Source organism: Elaeis guineensis, chromosome 12 (assembly GCF_000442705.2).
Source record: "Elaeis guineensis isolate ETL-2024a chromosome 12, EG11, whole genome shotgun sequence".
Taxonomy (NCBI): Eukaryota; Viridiplantae; Streptophyta; class Magnoliopsida; order Arecales; family Arecaceae; genus Elaeis; species Elaeis guineensis.
In genome coordinates this window covers 12560919-12586272 of record NC_026004.2, presented here as the reverse complement: position 1 = coordinate 12586272, position 25354 = coordinate 12560919, and the positions used below count along the sequence as shown (strand labels likewise).

At 35.2% G+C, this 25354-nt stretch overlaps 1 protein-coding gene across 4 annotated transcripts; it reads right to left on the bottom strand.

The window, feature by feature from the left end:
- Nucleotides 1-501: 501 nt before the first annotated feature.
- On the bottom strand, nt 502-21545 carry LOC105055153 (serine/threonine-protein kinase STY46). Of its 4 annotated transcripts, none has more exons than XM_010936894.4 (16): nt 20978-21545; nt 20505-20619; nt 19776-19876; nt 19514-19633; nt 16889-16943; nt 15717-15827; nt 12261-12311; nt 10120-10295; nt 9939-10046; nt 8944-9017; nt 8642-8817; nt 7037-7132; nt 3279-3359; nt 3086-3139; nt 963-1097; nt 502-883 (listed from the first exon to the last, which is right to left on the bottom strand). In XM_010936894.4, the coding sequence occupies exons 1-16, from the start codon at nt 21187-21189 to the stop codon at nt 806-808; spliced, it is 1743 nt and encodes a 580-aa protein (XP_010935196.2). In that variant the 5' UTR covers nt 21190-21545; the 3' UTR covers nt 502-805. The 4 variants fall into 4 exon arrangements, with proteins under 4 accessions (XP_010935196.2, XP_010935194.2, XP_010935195.2 ...); XM_010936892.4 differs by having other exon boundaries at nt 16889-16946; nt 20978-21544; XM_010936893.4 differs by having other exon boundaries at nt 16889-16946; nt 19514-19630; nt 20978-21543.
- Nucleotides 21546-25354: the final 3809 nt, after the last annotated feature.

Sequence of the window (25354 nt, the reverse complement as noted above, 5' to 3'; positions counted from 1 at the left end):
GAGGATGGAAAAAAATTAAAGGAAAAATGGGAGAAAACATAGAAAAAATCTACAAAAACAGAGGAAAAATTTAAAAAATTAAGAATAAGACCTTTTCATGATCTTTCTTTTCTTTTCTTTTTTTAATTCATTATTTTTTTCACAAATCGGTGGAAAGGATTTCTTAGATTCCGATTAAATTTTTAACTGAAAGATATAAAACTTTGTGCGAGCTATGACGGTGAAAGTTGGTCTCTCGAGATTTTGAGATATCCCGAATCTCTTTGAGCCTACATCCCATGGGTTGTAATCTAGTTATAATCTAGTTATAGTCTTAAATCTCAGGACACATCACAGGAATCAGAAAAACGTTTTGAAATCATCTTGGTTTCTATCCATACTCTAAACCACAGTCCATGCACCAGACCGCAGTCCTTGTGAGAAATTGTAAATCTCAAAATTTTGTAAGATACTTCATTTCATAAAAATGAACAATAAAAGTTTCAGATCCACTCATAGAGATGCCAGACCGAAACGGGTTATAGAAGCACAGCAACATCCACAAATTAACTTCACCATTAAGGGAAAAAAAGGATACTGACTCCTGCACTTTGACCTAATCTCTTGCCCACATGACATTATATTTCCAATTTGTTGAAACATAGACGAGACATCAGTTAGATGGCAAAAGAATTAAAACACAAAAATAAGGAACAAAGAACCAAGTAATCAAATCAAATACTGTACAGGTAAGGAACCATCCAGCGACGGACCATAAACTACCCATGATGAGACCATAAAGTAATTCATGAACAGCTCTTTTCCCTCAGTGGCCCCGCCTGAGAACTGAGAGAAACCCACCTGATGACTTTTCCTTGCGACGGTCCTCATGTTCATCACCGACCTGCTTAAAATAATCCATAAGAAAATTCCATAGGCCCTCTTAACCAATTGAAAGGAAAATAAAGTGTTCTTTACTGAACCTCCTTGGCTATAAGCTGGAGTTTCTCCAGTATTTCTGAAAAGTCTGGCCTTTGAGCCGGGTCTTGCTGCCAGCATTTCTCGAGCAGTCCAGCAACCTTAGGATGAGTATGTTTTGGTATTGTAGGTCTCAGGCCCTGCAAAGAGTAGAGAAGGCCACCATCTTTGTAATGATGCTCAGGCAGCAGTGAAGAGGAAACACGTGAAAAGTAACAAAGCTTTGATGCTACAAAACTTAATGGTATATCATGATTAACTTTGAGAAACATAAAGATTCTGAAAGACATAGTCATATGTAGTCCATCAGAAGGCCATAGCCTTTCATCGAGGAATGCACGCATGAAGACAGGCGGAGGCATGATAGAATGCTCATACATGCATGTCTTATCCTTTCCTAAGCAAATATAATTTAGGCATACTGAACATAGAAGCTGCTCTATTCTGAAATTCACAGTATACAAACAATAATCTATCATCAGTTGAAATATGCATGTGTGTGTGTGTGTACATATATATATACATATATATACATAGATATATACATATATACACACATATATACATATATACATATACATACACACACACATATACATATTTGATTCTATATTCAGCTTGTCTGGTTAAATGATTGTTAATGTGTGGTGCAAGAAATACAAATCTGCAAGTTCAGGGTAGGTAGTGCCTCTTATGGCTCCACAAAAACTCGAAACCTTAAGTTGGGGGCCTGTTTATGGTGCACCTAATATCAGTTGCATGGACCCTGACAGGAGGACTTGCATGCAAGATAAATAGTTTCTAAATCTTCTTTACATTTCAAATTTAAAGTAGTATACAATTTCATGTAAAGCATTCTTTTACAAATTTAAATTATAGCCTAATGAATAAAGTAATCCAACTAATCACATTATCTCATTTCAGTAAGAAATCAAGAGGCATTACTATAAAAGGAGCCTCCAGGTGCCAAGTATGATCTTTTTTTCCTTTCCAGAAAATCCCATATCCCCTCCTTAACTCTCCCCCACCACCCCCCGGCGCCCCTCCCCCCCCCCTCCCTCTCTCTGCAATGAGATCTCCTTTTTTTAACTTTTTATTTCTTTTTTAAAGTCAATTATGCTTTGGCTACATTTTAAGCCAAAGATTAAATTGAATATTCACCATTCAATTCAAAAAGATCACCAATTGTTGAAGTAAATTGATGGTCCAGATCAAGCATGTTTAGAAACTATTCCATTAAGTATGGTTTCATATATAATGGAGAATTGAATTTATAGTAGAATAACTTAAGTTTTCTTTCAGCTCTAATATGATAAATAAATTTATAATTTTCATACTTTCAAATTTTTATATTTTAATCAAATTTGAACTGATTTGCAGGTTAATTATATATTGATCAGTGTTACAATCTATGATGGTTTTAGGTTATATTTACCCCATATGCCTCTTGTTAAACCATTAAAAGGAAAATAATTTATATAAAAAAGACAAGGTATACATGGTAAAGCACATAGGCAGTGTTTTATTTAGCAAGATAATCTTTTTATTCTTAATAATCGTATATGGTCACATCCTTGAGAATAATCCTAGCTCTGCCCATGGAAGTGATTAGTTAAATGGTATTCAGAAAATTTGCAGAATAAGCAAATGAAGATATGTGCAGAAATAAACGATAAACCCCTCAAGCAAAAAAAAATAAGAATGCATAGATAAAAAATATATATATATTTTTGGCCAAAATTTTTGCAACCCCTTTTTTTTTTAGCTCACCAATGCAACAGTCAAAACTCAAAAGAAAATCAAATCATTTAATTGTTCAAGAGGCCACAAATATCTATGCTCTTTTTTGTTCTATGTAAACCTTGAAAATTTTGAATGCAACTATTTAGTAACTGACCAAACAATCCAAATCCAGCAGGGCAAGGTCCACATGCTCTGCGGTAATGTTGATATAGCAAGTCAAGCCTTTAAGTGTGGAGGTGAGGGATCATTGCATTTAACTTTATTTCAACTATCTGTTATGTTTACCAGACTTGTAGATTTTAAAACTATAGTAAGATAATTTGCATATGATGGTTATAGTTCATATTTGCAGTTTGCATAATGGTGAGGGTGATATGATGCTTACCTTTTGAACCACAGCTACTGCTGCCTGTAATGGTGTAAGGTATTCATATGGAATCTAAGACAGCAATAAATAAACATGAATCAACAACTTGATTGAAAAAACTTTTCTAAAATTTATTTAAAAAAAAAAAAGAAAAATTGAAAAGGTATGCTTCTTATAAACACTCTGAAATAATGCCATAAGCTGATATTACCTTTCCTGTGAGCAGCTCCCAAAGCACAATTCCGAAGCTAAAAACATCAGCCTTGTGATCATAGGGCTTATGTTCTATGACCTACAATGCAAAAACTATTCTTCTTAGAAACTTTCTGGGACAGGAAAGCCTAGTATTTATAGGACTATTGGATGGAGTAAATCAAATATCGAATTGCATAATAATTGAGGGAAAAGTCCACTTTGACTTGCTAAAGAAAGTCAAAAACACAAATAAGTCAAATTACATTAGCACCTATGAGGATCTCAGCACTAGTTTATTATGATCTTTTATACTTCCAGAAGCAGAAATTAAGTAGCATTTATAGTAGAAGCATAATTCCTACCAAAAATCTGTCACTAGCTTGAATCATGAAACATTCTTCAGGGTCTCCATATACGACAGAGAACATCTTCATTGTTTCATATATGCAAAATCAATAGAGCAAAATTTTGTTACAAGATACCAGCAAAGCTCCTAGTCCTAGCTTAGACTCCAGTTAGCGTTGTCGCCATCTTAATTTATACTCAAGAGTACACATAGTTGCTGACAGTCACTATGGCCTTCCCCATGCTTATCCTCCAAAACATTGCAAACTCCCCATGTAGTGGCAACTGTAATCACAAAATCAACAGAGGAATTGTCCTAATTTCCAAAGATACTATCTCACCACCAACAATCTCATTATATGTAGCCGATTTTGACATTGATCTCATAGTTACTGCCTCAAAATCTACTGCCAGACATTCAACCCATATATAGGATTTGGAAACCCTCATAACAAACTGAAACCCTAACCTTAACATATGATTCATTTCTTCAACTAGCAGACAACTGAAAGGTTGTGGTCCTGGGCCACTCCGTCTTCTCTTGACCCAGGTCACTAAGGTTAGCCAAGTTGTAAACCAAACCCTTGACCACTTAAGGCTAAGACAATACCATGTGGGCTCCAAGTGGTCCATCATATGGACCTATCTATAACGGGCCAATGGACTCAAATAATATGCAGCTGCAGTCAATAGCGGCCCACCTCTGGCAGACTTAGAAAGCTCAATATCAGGAGATCTTCCTAGTGAAATCGTCCTTCCAGGTGGGTACTTAGGACCACAATTGATCTATATCACGAAAACCTCAGTTGCCTCAACCTCAACAATTCCCTAAAGCAATGGCATCTGGCAAGTGCCTTCCACTGGACATCATCCAAATTCCTCTCATCCCATGGGCTTCCCCACAACCTGGCCAAGTAAACAAAAATTTCAACAGGGCAGTCAAGGCACATCGTGCCGAAGCTGGAGTTTATCATTTGGAACATGAAAGGCGCACTGCTTGGTGCATGGTCTATTCACCACTAGACCACCTTTACCTCTCTGACACAACCTGGGAAGGTGCAAACTTTGCAATGGAGCGACTGAGAACAACCAACATATGGGTAAATGGAGACTCATGGGGGTAACTTGGACCAAGTGAGGTCTCCCCAATCAACCATCAATCTCATCAGAGTGAGGAGGTCATGCCCTAACTTCAAAGCCTCTAAAATACTGAGGAAATCAGGTAGCCAATGTCATGGCTGACATTGCCAGCAAATCCAATCAACCACGGATCCAGATGACCACCTATCCCGCAGATGTATGGTCCCCCAGCTGATATGAATGAAGGAAAAAAAAAAAACATTTTACAAGGCTCAAGTGAGGCCTCTTCCTAAAGCAATATTGGTAACAAAGCTAGGTTGATCTTCATGGAGGCTGCACAAGCACCAAGTAGTTCAAATATTCAAACTGACGACGACATAACTTGCATTCACAAATCATAAATCAAATGACTGAGAGTGATGGCAGCGTCAGATTGGCAGTTCCTATGATAACCATGAATAATGTGCCAAAAGAAATCAAAAATTGAAAACAGGAAGCACCATTTCTTCAAATCAGAGTGAAAGTGAATATATCAAAAAATTAGCTAAGAAGACAATCATCTTCCTGGACAGCAAAGAACCAATTAACATTGTCTATGTATTGATTACACTATCAAGTGAGTCGTAGAGCATGATCATGATAATAACCATGGCCCAATGACTGGCATCATTACTCCAAAGATAACAAGAGTAAGTCTTTGTCCACCGCATCTAGTGGAGAAAAAAATGCACCGCTTCACCGGATTGGGCCATGTAGCGCAACTAATAAGAGAGTAGACATTTAATACAGCTCAGCTTTTTTTCTCAAATTTTTTTCTAACTAAAATGCCCTTTCCTATTGAATGCCATGACATCCCAGATAATGTTATGACGTCATGTTGCTTTCTCATAGGATACAACAGGATGTCATACCATTATTATGTCCCGTTAATTTTTATGACATTCCGATAATTATTTATAGGATGCAACAAGATGTCATGGGATGCAATAGGATGTCATACAATTACTATGACACCCTGTTATTTTTTTATGACATCCCGATAATTGTTTATAGTATGTAACAAGATGTCATGGGATACAATAGGATGTCATACCATTATTATGACGTCCTATTATTTTTTATGATATCCTGATAATTATTTATAGGATGTCATAGGATGCAACAGGATGTTATACCATTATCATGATGTCCTATTATTTTTTATGACATCTCAATAATTGTTTATAGGATGCAACAGAATGTCATACCATTATAATGACGTCCTGTTATTTTTTATGACATTCCAATAATTGTTTATAGGATGCAATAGAATGTCGTACCATTATTATGACATCTTGTTACAATTTATGACATCCAGACCATGTATGAGCAAAATAGAGTAAAATGAGAGGATATTTTGGTCAAAAAAAATTTGAGAAAAAAAGCTCAGCTGCATTAAATGCCTATCCCCTTATTAATTGCACTATGTGGCCCAATCCGGTGAAGTGGTGCATTTTTTCTCCATCGAGGGTGGTGGACAGAATTTCACAAGATAACAGCAAGTATCCAAAAGTCTATCACGAAGCCCAGTGCAGATTCTTACCAATTAAATAATAAATGCAGGAAAACATGAGAGGAACAATTTTGTTTTAAAACCACATGAACTAATTCAATGCAGTCATGAATAATGCAGTAGCAAACCATGAAGAAAATTCATAGTTTCATATTATCCTATGATTGGTGGAGATGTGCTGCAAGTCCTCTCCTGGCTGCTAGTTTAATAATCATGTTAGCTAGTTTTCATGTTTCTTATGTTGTTAGCTAACATCAGCCCCTTCAATTGGTTCCTTAAGTCAGACCATGGTATAAATCACTGCTATAACTACTTGTGAGCCACTTAATCCTAGACTTCAGACCTATGAAGCATACACATATGGTAGAATTCAGATTTCAAAATCTAGCTGGACTCCTAGTTTTGGCATGAGCTGATTTCCTTGAAAACATTACAGCTGCTAGGTTCTATAGCCCCTTTCTGCACCAATTTCAGTGCTTTATCTCGACTTATGAGCCTGTTGGTAATCATGGGACATGCACATACCATCAGCCATTAAAGTAAGTGTATGACATTATGTACTCTACCTTGTCCACATAATGACATGCAATTGACAGTGTCCCAAATTATAGAGACCACCAAGTTGCATTTTAGATTTTGTTTCATATCGGTCTGTTTGTTGTTTTGCCATATTTCATTCCAAATTACTTCATTAACTTCAGATATATCATGCATACATTTTCTTATCAACTAGGTATCTGAAAGATGTTACAGCTAAACATTACAAAGTAAAAACTGATGTCTAGGAAAAAACAAACCTCAGGTGCCATCCAACGATATGTTCCTGTTTCAGCAGTCATAACTCCAGATTGAGATTTAACACGAGCAACACCAAAATCTGCAACCTTGACAACCTGTGCAATGATGACTCAAGTGTAAAAAAGAACTGAATCAACATAAATGGACACAAGAAAAGGAACGGCTAGAATCTGAATAATAATAACAAATAATAATAGTGCAACAGAAGATGAGCTTTCAAAATAGGATTATCTGAAGACTAAGGTATACAAACAAAATTGGTTTGTACCCATTAATAAAGTCAGTATTATATGTCTATGTCAAAATCTTATTATGCCTTTTTCACATCCTATTATTGCATAAAGTCCTAAGACATCTCCATTAGTAGGCAACTTCATTCAACCACCCTAACATAATACTATTCGAGATATTCTTGTTTTCATTATATCGTATTTAAAAAACTGAGGTATTGAAAACTGTTTGCTTGGGATCAAAAACTGAGGTATTGAAAACTGTTTGCTTGGGATCAAAACATATTCTGCCTACAGTTGCACTTGACGTTGTCATTCTTAATCCTCAACTCAAGCCATAACCCTCCGACCAATCTTATAGCACTTCTGCAACTAGCACTACCTTGTCCTCCTTGTTGCATAGCCATTGTTAATAGCAATGGCAGTAGACCTACAAAGGGCAATCTCAGGATCCGTCTATCTCGTTTGAATCAAGGGCTAACTTCTCATTCAAAGAAAACATCATCAAAATGCATCAACTCAAACAAAGTTGTCTTAGACCTCAATGCTCCCCCTTTCTGCCCTTTTTACCCATATGTGTTGTTCACCTTTGCTTTATATGGACGCCTTCTTAGACCTTCATCAGAACAATCCCAGTTTTTGATCTATATAGACACGGTCACACACAAAACCTACTCTAAAGAACCTCCTCTAATATATGTTCAACTCCAAGCCTTCCTTTAACTTCTTATTTACTTCTTATTAAATTAGGAAGATAGCAGAAAAGCTTTAAAGAAGAACCTATAACACATTCAGCCTCAATTAACCACACTGCAACAATGGTTGACTAAGAAGTGGACTATATATGTGAGGATCTGTGTAGGTGTATCTTTAGTTCTATATAGCTATGCACCAGGTAGACCTTGTATACTTATAAAAGACTAAAGGAACCCAAATAACACCTTTCAGCTAGCCTTTTTGAGTGAGATCTTGGGTCATTATAAATGATATTAGAGCGGACCAATCCATATCCCATGTGGACTAGGAGATACTACAACATGGGTCCATTTAGGTTAGCCACAAGCTGATCATGGTATTTGTGATTGAATATATGGTATTTGTGATTGGATTTAAATGAATTTGGACCCTTAGCCTCGCAAGGATGTTGGGGCTTAAACAGGGGGAGCATGTGAAAATCCATTTGGAAATATGTTTTGTCCCACATCAACTATTCATTGGGTAGTTCTTGAATACTTATATAGGGTCATAGAATCCAAATAACATCTTCTAGCTAATTTTTTGGGATCAGGTCCTAGGCTGTCACAATATCTATGTAGCACCAAGTACACAAACAGCATATCTCTAGTAACAACGGTAGGTATCAGAATAACTTGCCTCATTTTCATCCATCAGAAGATTGGCAGCTTTTAGATCCCTATGGATAATATTATTTTGGTGCAAGTAGTCCATTCCCTTGGATATATCAATTGCTACTCTGAGCAATGCCGGAAGCTTAAAAACACCCTTCTGTTTATGAAGAAAGTCATATACACTTCCACCTGACATAAACTCTGAGAACAGTACATAAAACGAGGCAAATATCCTCAGCACCAGCAACCCACATTATATTTCACGCATGGCAAACTACAGAGAACCAATTTTACCATCCATACCCAAAGTTCCTAAAGTAATTGTACCTGTAACAATACATAGGCTAGGAGGCCTGGTACATGCACCAATAAACTGCACAATATTCTTGTGGCGAACTTTTCTGCAAAAACAAGAGCAGAAAGAGTGGAAAAAAATCAAAGCAGATCAAGAAGAAATTTGAATACTGGAAAGCATTTTTCAAAAAATAAGAGAAGAAGAAGAAGACTGCAATGACCTAAATCCCCCAGCTAAATGCTACAAAGCAGACGCAACTTATATGCTAGCACAAGACACCATATCCTCTTCCCTCATGGTTCCGTGGCATCTGTTCTTTCATTATCTCCACTTTGGACATTTACTCAAACCTATACTTTTTTTAAAACCATTCCATACAAATACCATCCATATTTCTTTTAAGATTTATTGAAACAAGAGTTTAATCAGTGAGAAGTCAGCAATAAGAGCCTTGTTTTTGACTGAGTACAAAAATGTACAAGCAGGCACAAAAGGACAAACGCATGAGGAATTGGCAATAATAGTGTAAATTAATGCACAATCTCTGTGAGTTCCTTGTTTCCAATAATTTAGAAGCCTCATTGATGCCCTTGAACATAAGGCGGTTATCAAAGGTTGACACATACTTCTACACAATCTGCATGAAAGCTAATTTAAGGGTATAGAGGAGACATCATGACGTGATGGAAAGAACAAATATACAAGTGCCTTGCATGTCATGGTAGTTGTCACAAAAATTTCTGACGACATTCAAGAGTTAAAATCTCATCCTGTAGTAGCAGTAATTACCAAGCAATTTGCTACCAAAACATGACCATATTATGGAAGGTAAATTTAAAATATAGCAGCACAAAACACAAGATATGTGAAAATTTTGTTTACTTTGTATGTAGAACATGACTAAAGTACCATAATATAAATCAGCATCCAGCCAATAGCAACAGCTACTCATTCCATTATCCAAAAAGTGGTAGGTGGCAAATGATCCATACTACAGCTGAACGAAAGTAGTTTTCTTCTGACAAACCTCATAATATAGACTTCCTGTGCAAATTCTCTCAGCATATCTGCATTTGTGCGCTCGGGCTTGAGTACTTTAATAGCAACATCCTGACTACAGTATGTTCCCCGGTAACTGGAAGAAAACAAGGAATTAGGAAAAGAACCATAGAGAAGAGTCTTCCATGTTAGTCAATTGGTATACTTACAGATCGCCATATGATCCAGATGCCACTTTATTTCCAAACTTCAGCAGTCTGAAATCAATTTCCCATACATCAGTCCCATCCATAGGTATTTGGACATGGTCAGGTAGAGACACCTCCACAGTTTGTGCATTTTCCAGTATAGGAGACCATGATTGAGTCTTTGACAATACTTGCTTCTGTATAAAATTTCATATGTTATACAGATATTCGAGCATACCTAATGTTCAAAGAAATGATAACCAAAGGATCACATAAACAATATTTCAAGGATTTTGGATATATCAAGTGACATAAATAAGAATAAAATGAGTTCTCATACTATATAGCAGGAGAAAAAGCCTTATGAACACCTTTTAAATCATTGGTCTACTTACTTCCATTATAACCATTTGGCATAAAAAAAAAATCCAATTCTAGGATTTACAATCACCTATCCATTTTGAATTAACTTGATGAACTAATATCAGCTGGCCACACAGAATAAACAAAAAGGCACAGTTTCTCATTATTATAGAGAGCAAAATAGCATAACACTAGGGCTACTTTATGTACCAAAATCTTGTTAGCTACAAGTCAGAGCAAAATCATAAATTTGCCATCCACTCCTCAAACCACACCAAGTTGTTTTACCACACTATTATTCCAGATACTGATCAATTTCTACACAAGATTGCCATTAAGTGTAGACATCAACACCTTTCAGCTGGAAGGACAAAATTATTAATTCTTGTAATTTATTTTTTTATGTTTTCTTTATTCAAAATTACATACTTAGATATGCAGACATATAGTAAAGACAGGATGAACAACTGCTTAGTAAACATCAAAGAAAATCAAGGCCTCCAGGTGAGTTTAAGTTACTATTTTTTTATGATAATAAAGAAAAATGAACAAAAACTACATTTTTAAATGCATTGTAGAGGATTCCCTGAACAAAAGATTATGAAAAAATTAAAGTATCGTGACCTCATGTGCATGTATAAGTTAATTTAATGGGAACTTTCTTTGATCCAGTCGAGAATGGTTCCCACAAGAAAGATGCAATTAATATTGTGAGAATATCATTAGAGAACTCTGGATAAGCATGGTTCAGAATTTCAGTTCAAACTTTTTCACTAAAAAAATAATCAGTTGATCTAATACATGATAAGAAGTTAGACAAGTATCAGATAAATCTTGGTTTAAAACTTCAGCTGAAATCAATGCAAGTTTTGCTTACAAATAGAACTCACAAAAGAGTTGCTCATAGATTTACAATAAGTTGGAACTTTCCATTTCAACCATTTCGACTTGTTAACATTCTTCCTTCATATATTCAGAACTGACATTCAGAATCCTTCTTTTCCAATAAATCCATTTTAAGGGCCATATTCCATCATTCACTATCAAAACGTCACTGCAATGCGCTCCACCTCATGGTGTTGATTTAACTTACATTCCCCTCACCATAGCTGAGCCTGCATAAATGTGAGCCTCTTCCCTTCTTCATGAAACTCTCCTTGAGTTTCCACTGTGCATGGCCTTGTCTTCATCAATTTCTAGCACTTCACCTTCTAATGATGCAACACTTGTACTGCCTTTGACATACTCATCACTCATCAAATCCACCATTTTCCTCTAAATTATATACTATATCAACTCAATAATGATAATAATAATACATAACAAGACTAAAAATGTGAGAATTGTTTTCAAATCATGATGATTTTATTGAACTAATTCAGCAATAACGTCCCTTATGTGGGTTCAAAGTTTCCATATAGATGTGACTTATTATACTCAATTTTTCACTAATTTAATTACCTAAAAATATTAAGGCAAAAAAGATGACATTTTAAGATCAATTGTACATGTTTATGCAATCCTTACAGGTGCATTGGAGATAAATCTTACCTCTTTCAAAAAAAAAAAAAAAAGTCTCTGATGTTATACATTGATGATCGGTATTTTTCTCACTAATAACAACAATTTTTTTTTTTAAATTAAAAAAAAAAAGGCTGCAGCAGAAGTAAGGAGACGAATATTAAAATGCATAATTTTTTATTCGACTCCATTACTATGATAAACTGATTGGCACAAAAAGAAACAATAGTTGATCAGCAAGGCATTTGGTTGGGTAAAAAGATAAAAAGGAGAATTACCTCGATCTTATGAATCTCCTTCCGTAATGCATCCCTAAGCTGCTCTGTTTCCTAAATATTTCCAATGAATAAGTAAGAATTCTTTATTGCTGGAATTTGACAAAATATAAGAACTGTCCCCCATTGACTGTATCAAACTATTAGAATAACAGGTCATAATGATAAGCAGATAACTTGCAACCATTCTAGTACACACTCTTCTAGAAATATTCCAAAAAAAAAAAAAAAAAAATGCTTCAACAGCTGGCATAGCTAAAATATCATAAAAAAGAACTTCATGACTTAGCCTATAAAAGGATGCCATTACAATGGATTAATTACTAAAGAATGTGTCATACTATAAAGTTTGAAGAGATTAAAGAATGAAGGCTGAGAGAGTATAGTGCATGCACATGTTATTTTCATGAATGGAATATTGGCCATGATTCGTAAAATCAGGCAATCTCAGAATGTCTCATCTAGAAAGCCAGGAAGCACAGATATGATACGGGATACGGATATGGTACGATACGGATATGGAGATACAAAAAATTCTTAAAAATATAGGATACGATACGGCTGGATATGGTATATTAAAAAATATATAAATGATATAATATTAATATAGAAGCATAAATATTCAAGAAAAATTTAACATATAAACACAAATCATAACTCAAGAGCACATATATTTGAAAAGTAAGAATCATTAATATATAGTTATTACAAGCAAAAATCCTAAAAGATTAACATAAAAACTAGAAAAAAAAGAGAAAACAGCCATACCCAGCCATACATCAAAAGTCAGCCATATCCCAGCCGTATCCTAGCCATATCCGACACCGAAAAAACTAGAAAAGAGAGGAAAAACAGCCGTACCCAGCTATACATTAAAAGTCAGCCATATCCCAGCCGTACCTAGCTGTATCCGACACCGAAAAAATTAGAAAAGAGAGGAAAAGAGCTGGACACGTGATGGATACGTATCCCACCGTATCCCTGGCATATCCATATCGAAAACGTATCCGACATGGGTACGGCAGCCATTTTGAAGTATCCATGCTTCCTAGCTGGAAATCCTTCAAAGGCACACCTCATCACCATCTGCATCTGCACATAACTCTCAATATGCAAATATATATACATATACATACATACATACATACATACATACATATATATATATATATATATATATAAACTTATGATGCATGTGCAGATGCACATGGCTGCCAAATAATTTAATTAAAAACTTGACTTTAAAAAGACCTAAAAAATAATTAATTTGAAATATTTAGATTTATTTTTTATTAAATTGGAATTTTCTCTCAATGTCCATCAATGTTAGTAAACCATTTTCCATAGAAGTCTAGTACATCTCAAATACTTTAAGAAATCTAATTAAAGTTATTACGAGCACGCTTTAACATTTTGAGAGTAATTTGATTAGGGTTGGTTTTGGATTGAAGAATTTGGAGATTAAGCCACTTTTATCCAAAATTAAGGATATGTAAATACAATTATTTTTAATAAAAAATTTGTTGCCTTGGCCAACCAGGTGCCCGCTTAGATAGTGCCACCAAATTGCCACCTAGATGCCTGCCTACTTTGCATCAAGTTTGAATATGGGGGACAAATCAATTTATGAATTAGTATTGCATGTTAATATGTTGATGCTCAATTGACTTACAACATCTTTTTAATACATGGTTCATATTTTGCATTCAACCAATTTTGTTGCTTGAACATGCATCCTTATATTGTTAGATTTTGAAACTTCCTGGTCACCTTGACCTCTTGGCGACCACCAACACACCTACCAACTGTTTAGGCACTATCATTCCCTTGGCCCCCCATTTGCCGCTACAGTCTTTAAAAATATGATAGGAGAGAAGAGAAGAATATGCTCCTTCAGCACATGAGTTAACAGGTAATGCCGAAAATTTACTGCAGCCAGTATACACATATTCAGAGTCCTGACTCCTGGCCCAATTGGACATGTTAGTCCCTTGCCCCAACCATCAACAACGTTACCAGTACCACAAGCCTTCTGTAATTTCAGAAAACAAAAAAAAAAAAAATCCAGGTAGCTAGGCCAATAATTTGGACAGAAGGAACAAGTAACGAATGGCATTAATAACCACTGAACCTCATATTACATCTTACACAACTGAACCCATACATGTTCACATGCGTGATGAAGAATCCTTCTAAACCAGAGTATATATGCAAGTGTCACAGTATAGCATTCATGCAGTCATGTGCAAAAACATCAAACATTTAAGCATGATGAACCTAGACCCAAGAAAGGAAATATTACATCTTGCACGGTTGCAGAAAATGTTAAGACCCAATAATTGATAGAATGTAGTTAATGCTGGAAAATTCATGGGCTCCAGATTTTGTTGATGATAAAAGCTGTCTGAAATCATGGATGCCAATTTTCTTGCATTTGTCAATCTAGAACTATGATTTAGAGATTTCAACAATTGGAAATTCCTACACACATCTAACTTTATGAACAAAACAGCAGATTTGTCATAAATTGAGTTGGTTTTAGATTAAGCCAACAAACTTAGGTTGCATGAAAAATCTTATGCAAAAATGATGTACATCATAATAGCCTCACCATTGACTCTTAAAAACAATTCTTTTTTTTTTCTTCTTTCACCAAGTTCACTACTCTAACTTTTATATTCTTCCTCGGGGTTATAGAATGATGATCAGGAAATGTGTTATTTGATCAAATAAACGTCAAGTTCTCATTTAATTGAATTTATTTATTCTGGGGGAAAATATAATGCCTAAATATTCATTCAAGAAAGCTCCAATAAGTTCCACCAACCTAAATGCAAGGAGCTGATATACATTGCCTCCAACAAGTACAACTTCTTCCCACTGTATACAACCTACAAAACTGTCTTTACATGCAGAAACAGTTTACAGAGTTATAGACTCTGATTCATCCATGAAAATGAATGAGGTTAAGGTAATTTTCATATCCTATACTTAGCATTAACTAAATTAATGACGAAGACATTTTATTTATCTCCAAACAGCATTTGTTGAATATGACTAGAAATCAACAAAGGCAACATATTTTTATCATCATCATCGGATAGAAAATAGTTGTTCCTTCTTGATTTTCTTCTTCAAACATAAAGCAACTTTTAACACTAGATGTCCTTACCACTTTTGATAAGCAAGTAAATCACAAGCATCAGATTCAATGCATAGCTAGCTGATACAGCTTATGCTATTCTCTGATGCAGAAATTGAGTAGGTCAAAATTGTATAGCACATAATTATGGAACAATGAATTGTTAACAAAGCACCTTCATATAATGGATTTTAAGTAACAATAATAGTGCATGTTAGGTCTATCATTAACACGAGCATGAGAATAAATTAGCAGGTCACACAATACAGATTGCCACATCAAGATCTGAAATTTAGCATTAGGATTTTAAATAATACCTCAGAATGCCAGCCATCAACAACAAAGACATCTAATGAGTAGCCATCATTTGTTGAAAATGCATGTGCTTCTTGGATGTTAAGGCCAACCTCACCAAGCAATATAGTCAGCTGGAAATGTAAGAATACTGGAACTTTCACTGACCAAGATTATAAAGTAAGCAACTATTAACAAAATGCTGCAACCGTTTCTTCTAGAACTGGCTAATACTATTTCCTGCATAAGCACATACTAGCCAACGGAAAATTCTGCTTCCACCAAAAACAGAAACTTCCAGTGCCATGATTTCAGATATTTTATACTATTCTACAACAAAAACAGACAATAATTTGTACAAAATCATATCTCATAATTTCAAAATATTAGAAATGAGAATTTATAATGATTTTAATTGGGATACAAAAATGAATCACTAAAAACTAAAACTGTTGTATTCAAGTCAGTTGTTCATCATTTTTATAACAAGACTCCTATAAACCTTATAAAAGCAAAGGTTTGTCCATTATCTAGATACCGAATAATTTTTAATGCTGATTGTTCTTCAGCGGATATCACTTGTTTTATTGGTGAGATACTGAGATCACATTGACTCACTTGGCACTTGGTAATGTCTTCCAAATAAATATCACAAGTACATGGTGTGTTTTGATCAAAGAGAATAGGGAAAGTGTATTCTACTTGTCCTTCATAATCATTTTATAGTTCCTTATTCTCAAATACATCAGCAATTTTAGTTCACAGATTGGAACTTGTTGAGGGAATTCCTGCAAAATGTCAAAATATCTGTTCATGTGTCCTGCATAACTTTCACTCTTCATGTTGTCAAATTGCCCATGCTTGATCAATATTTGCTAAGCTTACAGATTAAAATTGATGAATAGAAACTATAATCTACTTAACAAATAATTAGTGCAAGTATGAGTTTGAACAACAACAACAACCACCTACAACAATATACATCTCACACAAGCAAGAACGGCCGCACTTATTCTCTTGAAAACAAATCAAAAAAATTTCAAAAATTCAATTAATGTCAGCTTATCAGAAAGTAGAACAGCCACCCTCCTGACACAAATAAATTCCCAGTGTACTAAGCAATTTTTTAATTTCCAAATATATTTTGGAAAAAATGATGAGGAATGAACCCTAATATGGTAAGAAGTTGGTCTACCTGACTGAGAAGCTTTGGCTTGTCATCAGTTGAAAAGGTAATTTCATGCATGGGCCTGCTGGATTATCAGAAAGCGAACAAACAGAATCAGTATTTCACAGCACAAATAGATATGATGCTCCAGGGTAAAAAACAGCTGCTTTGAAGGGGGGAATTACTTAAATGAATAGACTTGATAATCATATACAAACATACTAAAGCAGACAAAATCACACAGCCATGTAGAGCATAAATTGTAACTCTCACAGGTTGGTTCCTTTTTTTTTTTTTGGGTGTGCGTGTGTCATTTGGGGGGGCGCTGAACTGGGTGTGGACTGATAATATAACAAATATGCTAACAACAATTTTTGGAAGATTAAAATCAGTAAACAACAGAGCTATGTATATAACTCATCCATGATCAAGGAACAAACAATAAATCCATCTAATAATGACGAGGAAGACTAGTATAACAGTTTTGATGGAGACAAAAGAATCACGAATGGAATCAACAAAGCACATATGCAGGGTTTAGCAGAAGTGAGAGCTCCAAAACACTAACACCTCCAGAACTTCATGAAACAAATCAACAAACTGCAAAGAAAAGCAAAGCTAATGAAGGCTGACAAGAAGTTCATTCATATGCATGAAAGCCCAATGGATCTATTGTAAAACAACTAAAATAGCAAAGACAAGGAACACGGTTGGTGGTATAATAATCAACACCCTTATCCTATCAAGTTGGAACTGGCAATATATTCTTTTTCACAATAAGGGAGTAATTAATTATTTATGCAATACTAGTTGAAACACGGTTCGCTGAACTGGCTGGTTCAAGGTGTATGAAGCTGGGCCTGTTGAGGACCGGCATAGTTCAACCAGTTAAATCGAGACAAGACCCGTTTTGTTATTAAAATCCACTCACAATGATTCTTCGCTCGGAACTCTCGAAAACCGGCCCCCACCCCTCGGCTCAGGAGACCCGCAAACACCACTCCCTCCGAGTTTCAAGCCCTCTCTCTCTCTCGGCCTCTCTGTCCCCCACCCTCTCTCTCCCTCTCCCTCTCTCTCTTTCCCATTCCCTCTCTCTTTTCCTCTCTCTCCTTCTCCCTCCCCACTCCCTCTCCGGCTCTCCTTGCGTCAACACATCCCAAAATGGCATGGTACAAACCCATACCATGCCAAACCAATCACCATCCAGTACCTCCTCCAATACTAGTTTGGAAGACCTAGATTTAGTTTCCTACAAGATCTAGCAAAGTTATTTTGGTTATACATGCCTCTATCCTAAATTCCTGATCCATCAACAAAATTTAAGCAGTCCCTTCATCAGATTTCTTGAATTAAACATGCTGACACCATCTCAATTGGTTCTGGCCACTTTATTCTCAAAACCTCTTGTGCACACATTACTACCATACTCTTTTAGCTTTTACAGTTCAACAGCTATCATCTTTAATTTCTGGCACATATTTATGTCCTATGCTTCAAATAAACTTCCATCACTCATTTCAATCAGCCAGAAATGATTTTGGTTAACCCTGACCAGCCACCAACAGATCACCTTACAGAGTACAACAGTAAAAATTTTAATTAGATCAAGGATTCCCAGTATGCAACGAGTTGCGTGGTCAAAGACATTATGGCAATATGGCATTATGTATCAAGTCAAAGATCAAATACTTTCAAGCAAAGTGGATAACTGAAAATTAGCCTATATTTTATGTTCATCCTATTATCTCTTCCCTAGCACAACAAGGTCAGCTAGGGAGCTACATAAAATGAAGACACTCAGATAGAAGGCAGCCTACGAGTAACCTATAGTCCTCTGAAGCAAAAAGTTATATAACCTTTATAACATATATTGGATAGATAAAAGATACAACAAGGAATTTGATAGCAATTTCATTTTATCCTGTTCAATACAAAAGGGCAATCAAGATATAACAGATGCATCGTTACTTCTGCAGGAAGACTTGCATTTTTGTCATACATGTAGAGGTGAAAATGAAGCACAATTTGAGAAGTGCAGCAAATATAAGAATTGAAAACTACTGCTTTAATTAAATCAATGGTTCTAATTACAGTCCTATGCTGATATTTTTCCATTTGCAAAACCAAGATAACTAACCAAAAGAGTGAAAGTTCAAACATTTTTCTTTCTTTAAGGAGAGAAATATGATCAAGCAGTAGAAAAAGATCTTCCATGGAACTAGGCCAACCCACCAAAACTGCTGGAACTCTGAGCACCATAAAACTAGACTGCTCCTAAATAAAGGGAGATCTAAATCATATAAAACATACTAAATATTTAAGAGCTGCTTATTTAAATTGTGAATTTGAAAAAGAAAGTAAAAAGAATTTAAGCAAAGATGACAAGATATTAAGAAAAGATGATTAAAGGCATGTTTACCATAGTTTATGCAGGAACTGGCTAGCCTTACAAAGAATTTAAGATGATACATAGGCATGAACATATAAAGATGATTTTAGCATTAGAACAAATAATAGTGCAAGTTTTAAAAGTTACAGTTATTCTCAAACTACTGCTGAGTTTTCCAACATCAAAATGATTCAAGATGCAGAAACAAAGGAAAATGTGTACATAAGTCACTAGCATGAAGAGGACTAGTGGGCAAGATTTACCTGGTAAAGCATGCAAAGGTGTTTGTAGCACTATCTCCATCTTGAACATATTGCTTGCTGGCTTCAAGGGCAAGTGCCTCTAGATTCGCTGATGAGCCAAAGGCTGGAGGAGGGTGACTGCTGGGAATAGTATAATATATATATAAAGAAATTCATTGTGAATAAATAAATGCATCCATTAGAAGGCATAGAAGATGCACACAGAAAGTATAATTTTGACAACAGGAAAAAACATGGAATGTGAAACAAGTGGTAATTATACCTTTGCCTACTTAAGTAATTTGAAGTAGATTGAGCATCTTCCTCCCCTGGTTTGTTGGAATCAAAAGAATCAACTTGCCTGCCATCAAGGACCGGAGACACCTGCATGGGAAAAAAAAATGTCATCAGGTAACCAACCACACATGCAAGTTAAGGAGCGACAACATATCGTGGTAACCCAAACATCACAGAATAGAGTAGCCAAAACCAAATGCCAAACAAAAGCAAGGCAGTCATATCACTACAATCATCAAATAGTTGAAATAATTCTTATCTCAAAATGCTTCAAGACAATATCATCAAACAGCAGCACGAGACATTTCTAAATTGGAAGACTTTGAAGTGACAAATACAAGAACAGAAACAGCGCTTTGGAACCTGGTATTCTCTTCTTGGTACAAGAGATTAAATATTTTCTATTATTCAAACAAAAAATATTGTAAGTTCATGTTCTTTTATCACTTGACACATGCCAGTAACAAGCTTCAATGACTAGATTCATCGAATTGTATAACCAGGACGCCAAGATAATAGTTTTACAACATTTAATGACAGAAACAGAAGTTAAATTCTTGAAAAGAAAAACGTTTCACCCAATACCATAGCACAAATACAAGAAAACAAGTGGTGATAAAGCCCAAGAAATGACCATCAATAATTGGATTAACCCATGCTGAACAATTGGAGAAATTTTGACAGACAACAAAAGGTGAGCTGGCTGGACCTATACCTGAACTAATCGGACTGCAAAGGCGGGCCTATGGGCAGGATCACGTGCCTGCTCCAACAATTTCTTATGCGTGAGAACATCTTCTGCCCTCTCCACATTCACATCGATCGCATAGCTGGAGGAAAAAACGCAGTAAAAATCACAAACAATTGGGGTACAAAAAAGAGAAAAAAAAAAATACAAATAGAAACATAAAACTGGATCACTATACTGACAACAGGGTGGAAATAGTTCCAGTATAGGAAATCCGAAAACCCAGCGACCGAAACGGTTAAATTAATGGCGGAGCTTCTATAAACACCAACAATGCATGGTTTATTTGAACAAAAAGAACGAAAAAAAAAATCAAACTCATTGAGCGCAGATCAAGGACGAGCAAGATCTCCAGGTAATCACGCGGAAGGCGATTTCCAATCCTGAGTCCAAAGGAAAACATTCGAATCGACAAAAGTATAAATAAAAGACAAATCTACCGTGCCGGAAGGCGATTGAAGTGGGCCCAGAGCTCGTCCTCAAAGGATGGCGACAGCGCCTCAGGCCGCCCGGCCTCCCTGAGGCGGCGGAGCACTTCGTTGTAGACGTCCAGCTTGTGCCGCTGCTTCTGCTGCGGTCGCGGCTGTGCCGCCGGGGACGCGTCTGCCGCCCGACTGCCGCAGTTCTCCATGTTTTCCTCCATCGCCACCATCCACGAAACCACCAACAAAAGGGCAAGAAAAGGAGAAGAGAACCCGGCGAGGAAATAATGAAAGCGATCCCTCGGTCCCTTTTGCTCCCAAGATCCCTCCTTTCTCCAGGATTAGAGTCGGCGATCGGGGTCGTCGCGGCCTCCCATGGTTCACGTGAGCCAAAGACGAGACTTTTATCTCTTCAAAAGAAAAAGGAAAGAGAGAGAAGGGAAGCGGAGAACCGGAGATGTGCGAAGAGGAAGCGGAGAACCGGAGATGTGTGGAGACGGAAAGGCGGCTAGGTGAAGGTGGGATTATGGGCAGGGGCGTAGCAAGAGAAGCTTGCGGAAAGAAGTTAAGAGGATGCAACTCTCAGATGTAACCAAAAATATTAAAAAAAAAAATCAACGCTTAGGAAGCCCAAATACTTTACCAAATTGCTCCCCTGTAACAATTTCTTCCACGTTGTAATAAAGAATTGCCAAATCCACGCAATTATGTTACATAACGGATGGACCCTGTACCATTTTACCTTGATTTAATAGTAGTGTAAACTGGGAAAAATAGATGTGGGTTTATTATGCTGTGTTTTTTTTTTTAATTTACTAATAGTGGATAATTTAGATATGGATTTGAGGAGATGGTGGCGTTGGAGTCCAGGTGGGGTCCACTGATAAAACCACAGACTGGGCGCCGCAGGATTTTGTGCTATTTTGGCAAGGAAAGATTAGTGACCCAAAACAAGTAATCAACAGGAAAAGTAAGCAGGCCAGCTAACGCATGGCATATACATGTATAGATACGGTAGCTACCATAAATAATATTAGATGATAGAAATCAACCCAAAGATATAAAAACTCTTGGTGGACAAGGGCTGAAATTTAGATGATGATTAATCCGGGGATCAATTTTTTTTTTTTTTAAGTTTTTGGTCTATTAAACAAAGCAGGCCATGAGGCATGCTGGCTGTGCAAAAAAATGAATTATGATAATGCAGTCACAAATTATAGTATTTTTCCCTTTTATGAATCAAAGGTTTTAGATGTTATTGTTTGTAGATGCTACCTGAAACATGCTTTATTCCTTGTAAGCAATCTCAGTATTTATGTTACTTGAGTCATTAAAAATCATTAGATGTACATCTTGCGTGCAATATTTTGGAATTGACGATGTAAAAATATTTGAGCAATTCTATATTGTATCTTGAATAGTAAATATTGTGGTCTTGGGCCTCCATATATAATATAATAATTACTGATATCTCAATATTTTCAAGAGAAATTTCAATCTAATCAAATAATGTATTTACATATAATGATATTATTAAGTTTTTTTTGTTTTGATCAAGTACGATATCTGGTAATTAAAATTATTTATTATCTTTAATCCATGTTTTTTTTTTTTTTTCTGAAGTGATATCCGCAAGTTCAACGAAAATCATTGGGCCTATAATACATGGCTTGTTTTAATTGAATAAAGAAGAATGATGATATTAATAAATTTATACGGTTATTTTTCGATATTATGAATCATAATTAACTTGAATTGTTAAACCGGTAAAAAAACCATCCACATCTTATCCTACAAAATTGTAGGGTTTCCATGGCATGCTGTAGAGCATATGAACTCACTACATTCGAATTCATATATCATCAATTATTTGAAAAAAAATTAAAAAAAATAAAAAAAAGCCAACAAATTATCATATAACACTAAAGTTTATTTTATATATACAAAACATGTCCATGGATCTTGTTTTGCATGTGACATTTAAAGAGCTGGCGTAATAGTGGTGACATGCAAATTATAATATTTTATTAAGGCTGTTCAATCTATATCTGTTAGTTTTATTTGAGTAGGATAAATTAATTAGAGTAACTAAATTTAAAAGTTAATTCTTTTTAATACATTTAACTTAAAATCACATACTTACTTGTTCACAAATCCAATTCATTTGGTGTATTTCCTGCATAACAACTTCCATCCATACGATATCTTTTTTAATAAAAAATCTTAAATTCAACCAATTTTCATGAGCAGACAACCCTCTATTAAGCCAAAGTTTGTAGAGGACATTACCATAAGAAACATGATAAATCCCTGATCACATTATGGTTATCAGTGAGGTGTCATTAACCTTTTCATCTTGCTACCTTTTCCATGAAGATATAGATTATTCTTTCAAGCCATTGATTGATTATCCTATGCCACATGCTTTATTGCTTTATGACTAATGGGAGATATCGATCCATGTTTATCTCAAGATTGCCAACGCATACTATTGGATAATGTAATGGTTTCAGAATTTTGCCAAGGTAATCAATGAACATATAGCAATGAATCTTGCCTGATCCCAACTTGGATGGAAATAGATTATCCTAATTAACCAGATTTGATGCAAGGGATCCATTGAAAAATGGATATGTGAGTACCAAAAAAAATGATGTGACTGGACTTTGCCTTGATGACATTCACATCTGGTGGCACCTAACATGTGGGATATATAGGAATTTAGAGGTGAAGAGCCTATCATTAAAATTTCCTATAAGATAACTTTGAAAATGGCAAAGAAACCAAAAAAAAATGATAAAATAATAAGTTTGTCCCCCACCCCCACTAATGTCCATGTCGGTCCATTTACACCGTGCGGGGAACGTGAGGCCCGCGCCACACGGCCGCACGAAGATTGCGGCAGGTTAAAAAAGGTTCGTCTCGGATTGCTGATCTGCATCCACTGCACTTTCCTAGTTCTTTCCACATCGACCCTATTCAACCCTCTACAGAAGCATGCATCACCGTTTACACCGTGAGACTCTTCTCTCTGTCAAAAGAAAAAAAGAAAAAATTAGAAAACCTTACTTGATTGGAAGAGAAGAATAAAAGAGAAGAGAAAAGAATGATAAAAAAAATATGAATTTTCTCTAAAAGTTTTTTATAAAAAAAAATAAGAAAAATGGAGGAAAAACGAATCCTCTTAGATCTTTAATTTTTTTTCTCCTTCAAATCGTTCGGATTTAGAGAGAAAAAAATTAAAAATTAATAAATTTTTTATAATTTTTATCTTATTTTTTAATAATAAAAAATAAAATTAATATTATATTTCAATTCTAAGATTTGTTTCAAGCCTTCCATTTGATTGAGATTTCTATGGATGAAAAAAATCAACGGAAACAAAAGGAAAGATAGAGAAAATTAAAAGATAAGATTTTTTTTTTTATTCTTTTTTTAGATTTATGGGGTTCTTTTCAAAGGTATAATAGTAAAAATAGATTGTAATATCTTTTTTTTTCCTTTCTTCTTTGCTTCTGACAAAAAAGAAAGAATTTTTTTTTAAAAATTTTAACTCAAAAAATATTTTATACTTTTTTTTTTCTTTTCTTCTCCAAACTCCCAATCGAGGCATAAAGCTATCAGAGTATGTTTTGTCTCTCATCTTTCTTTACATCGACTTTTGCTTCTCATCAAGATTAATTATATATATATAATAAAACTTAAAGCAATATTAAACTATTAATTAAATTGAGTTTATTTGTTACATGAGGTTTGAATAATAGATGTCCTCTATCTATCTTTTAGTTTAAAAGTTATAAAAAGATGGATGAAAAAGCAAAGTTGTCCATTCATACCAATTTGCATCTTTCCAAATTGGAAGAATACAAAAAAATGATGGATAAAACATATAATGGTGGATCCAAAAATTTTACTTTGTGGGGATATAATAAAAGAAGTAGAATATCCAGAGAGAGAAAGAAAAAATAAAATATTATTTTTTAAAAATAAAATTTATAAAAAATAATAATATATAATATTTTAAATATTTTTTATAATAAAATATTATAAAGGAGCATCGTGTGCACCATCCATTGCATCATGGATGACTGACACAACCATAGGCGACATGCATCGCATAGTGCATGGTCCCGTGCAGCCCCGCACAACCATCTATTGTGCGATGGATGGTGCATGTTATGTGCCGCACCAAGCGATACACAGTAAGGGATCCATTCTTTAGATATAAAAGATAGATGGATGGGATTGAGATAGGATATTGAAAATTAAATAAAAAAATAATTAATAAAAAAAAAAAAAGAAAGAGAAAGAGAGAGTGAGAGAGATCAAAGTGGTATAAGAGAGAGAGAGAAAGAGGGAGATAGGACATATGAGTCGTTAAAGAGAGATAATGTA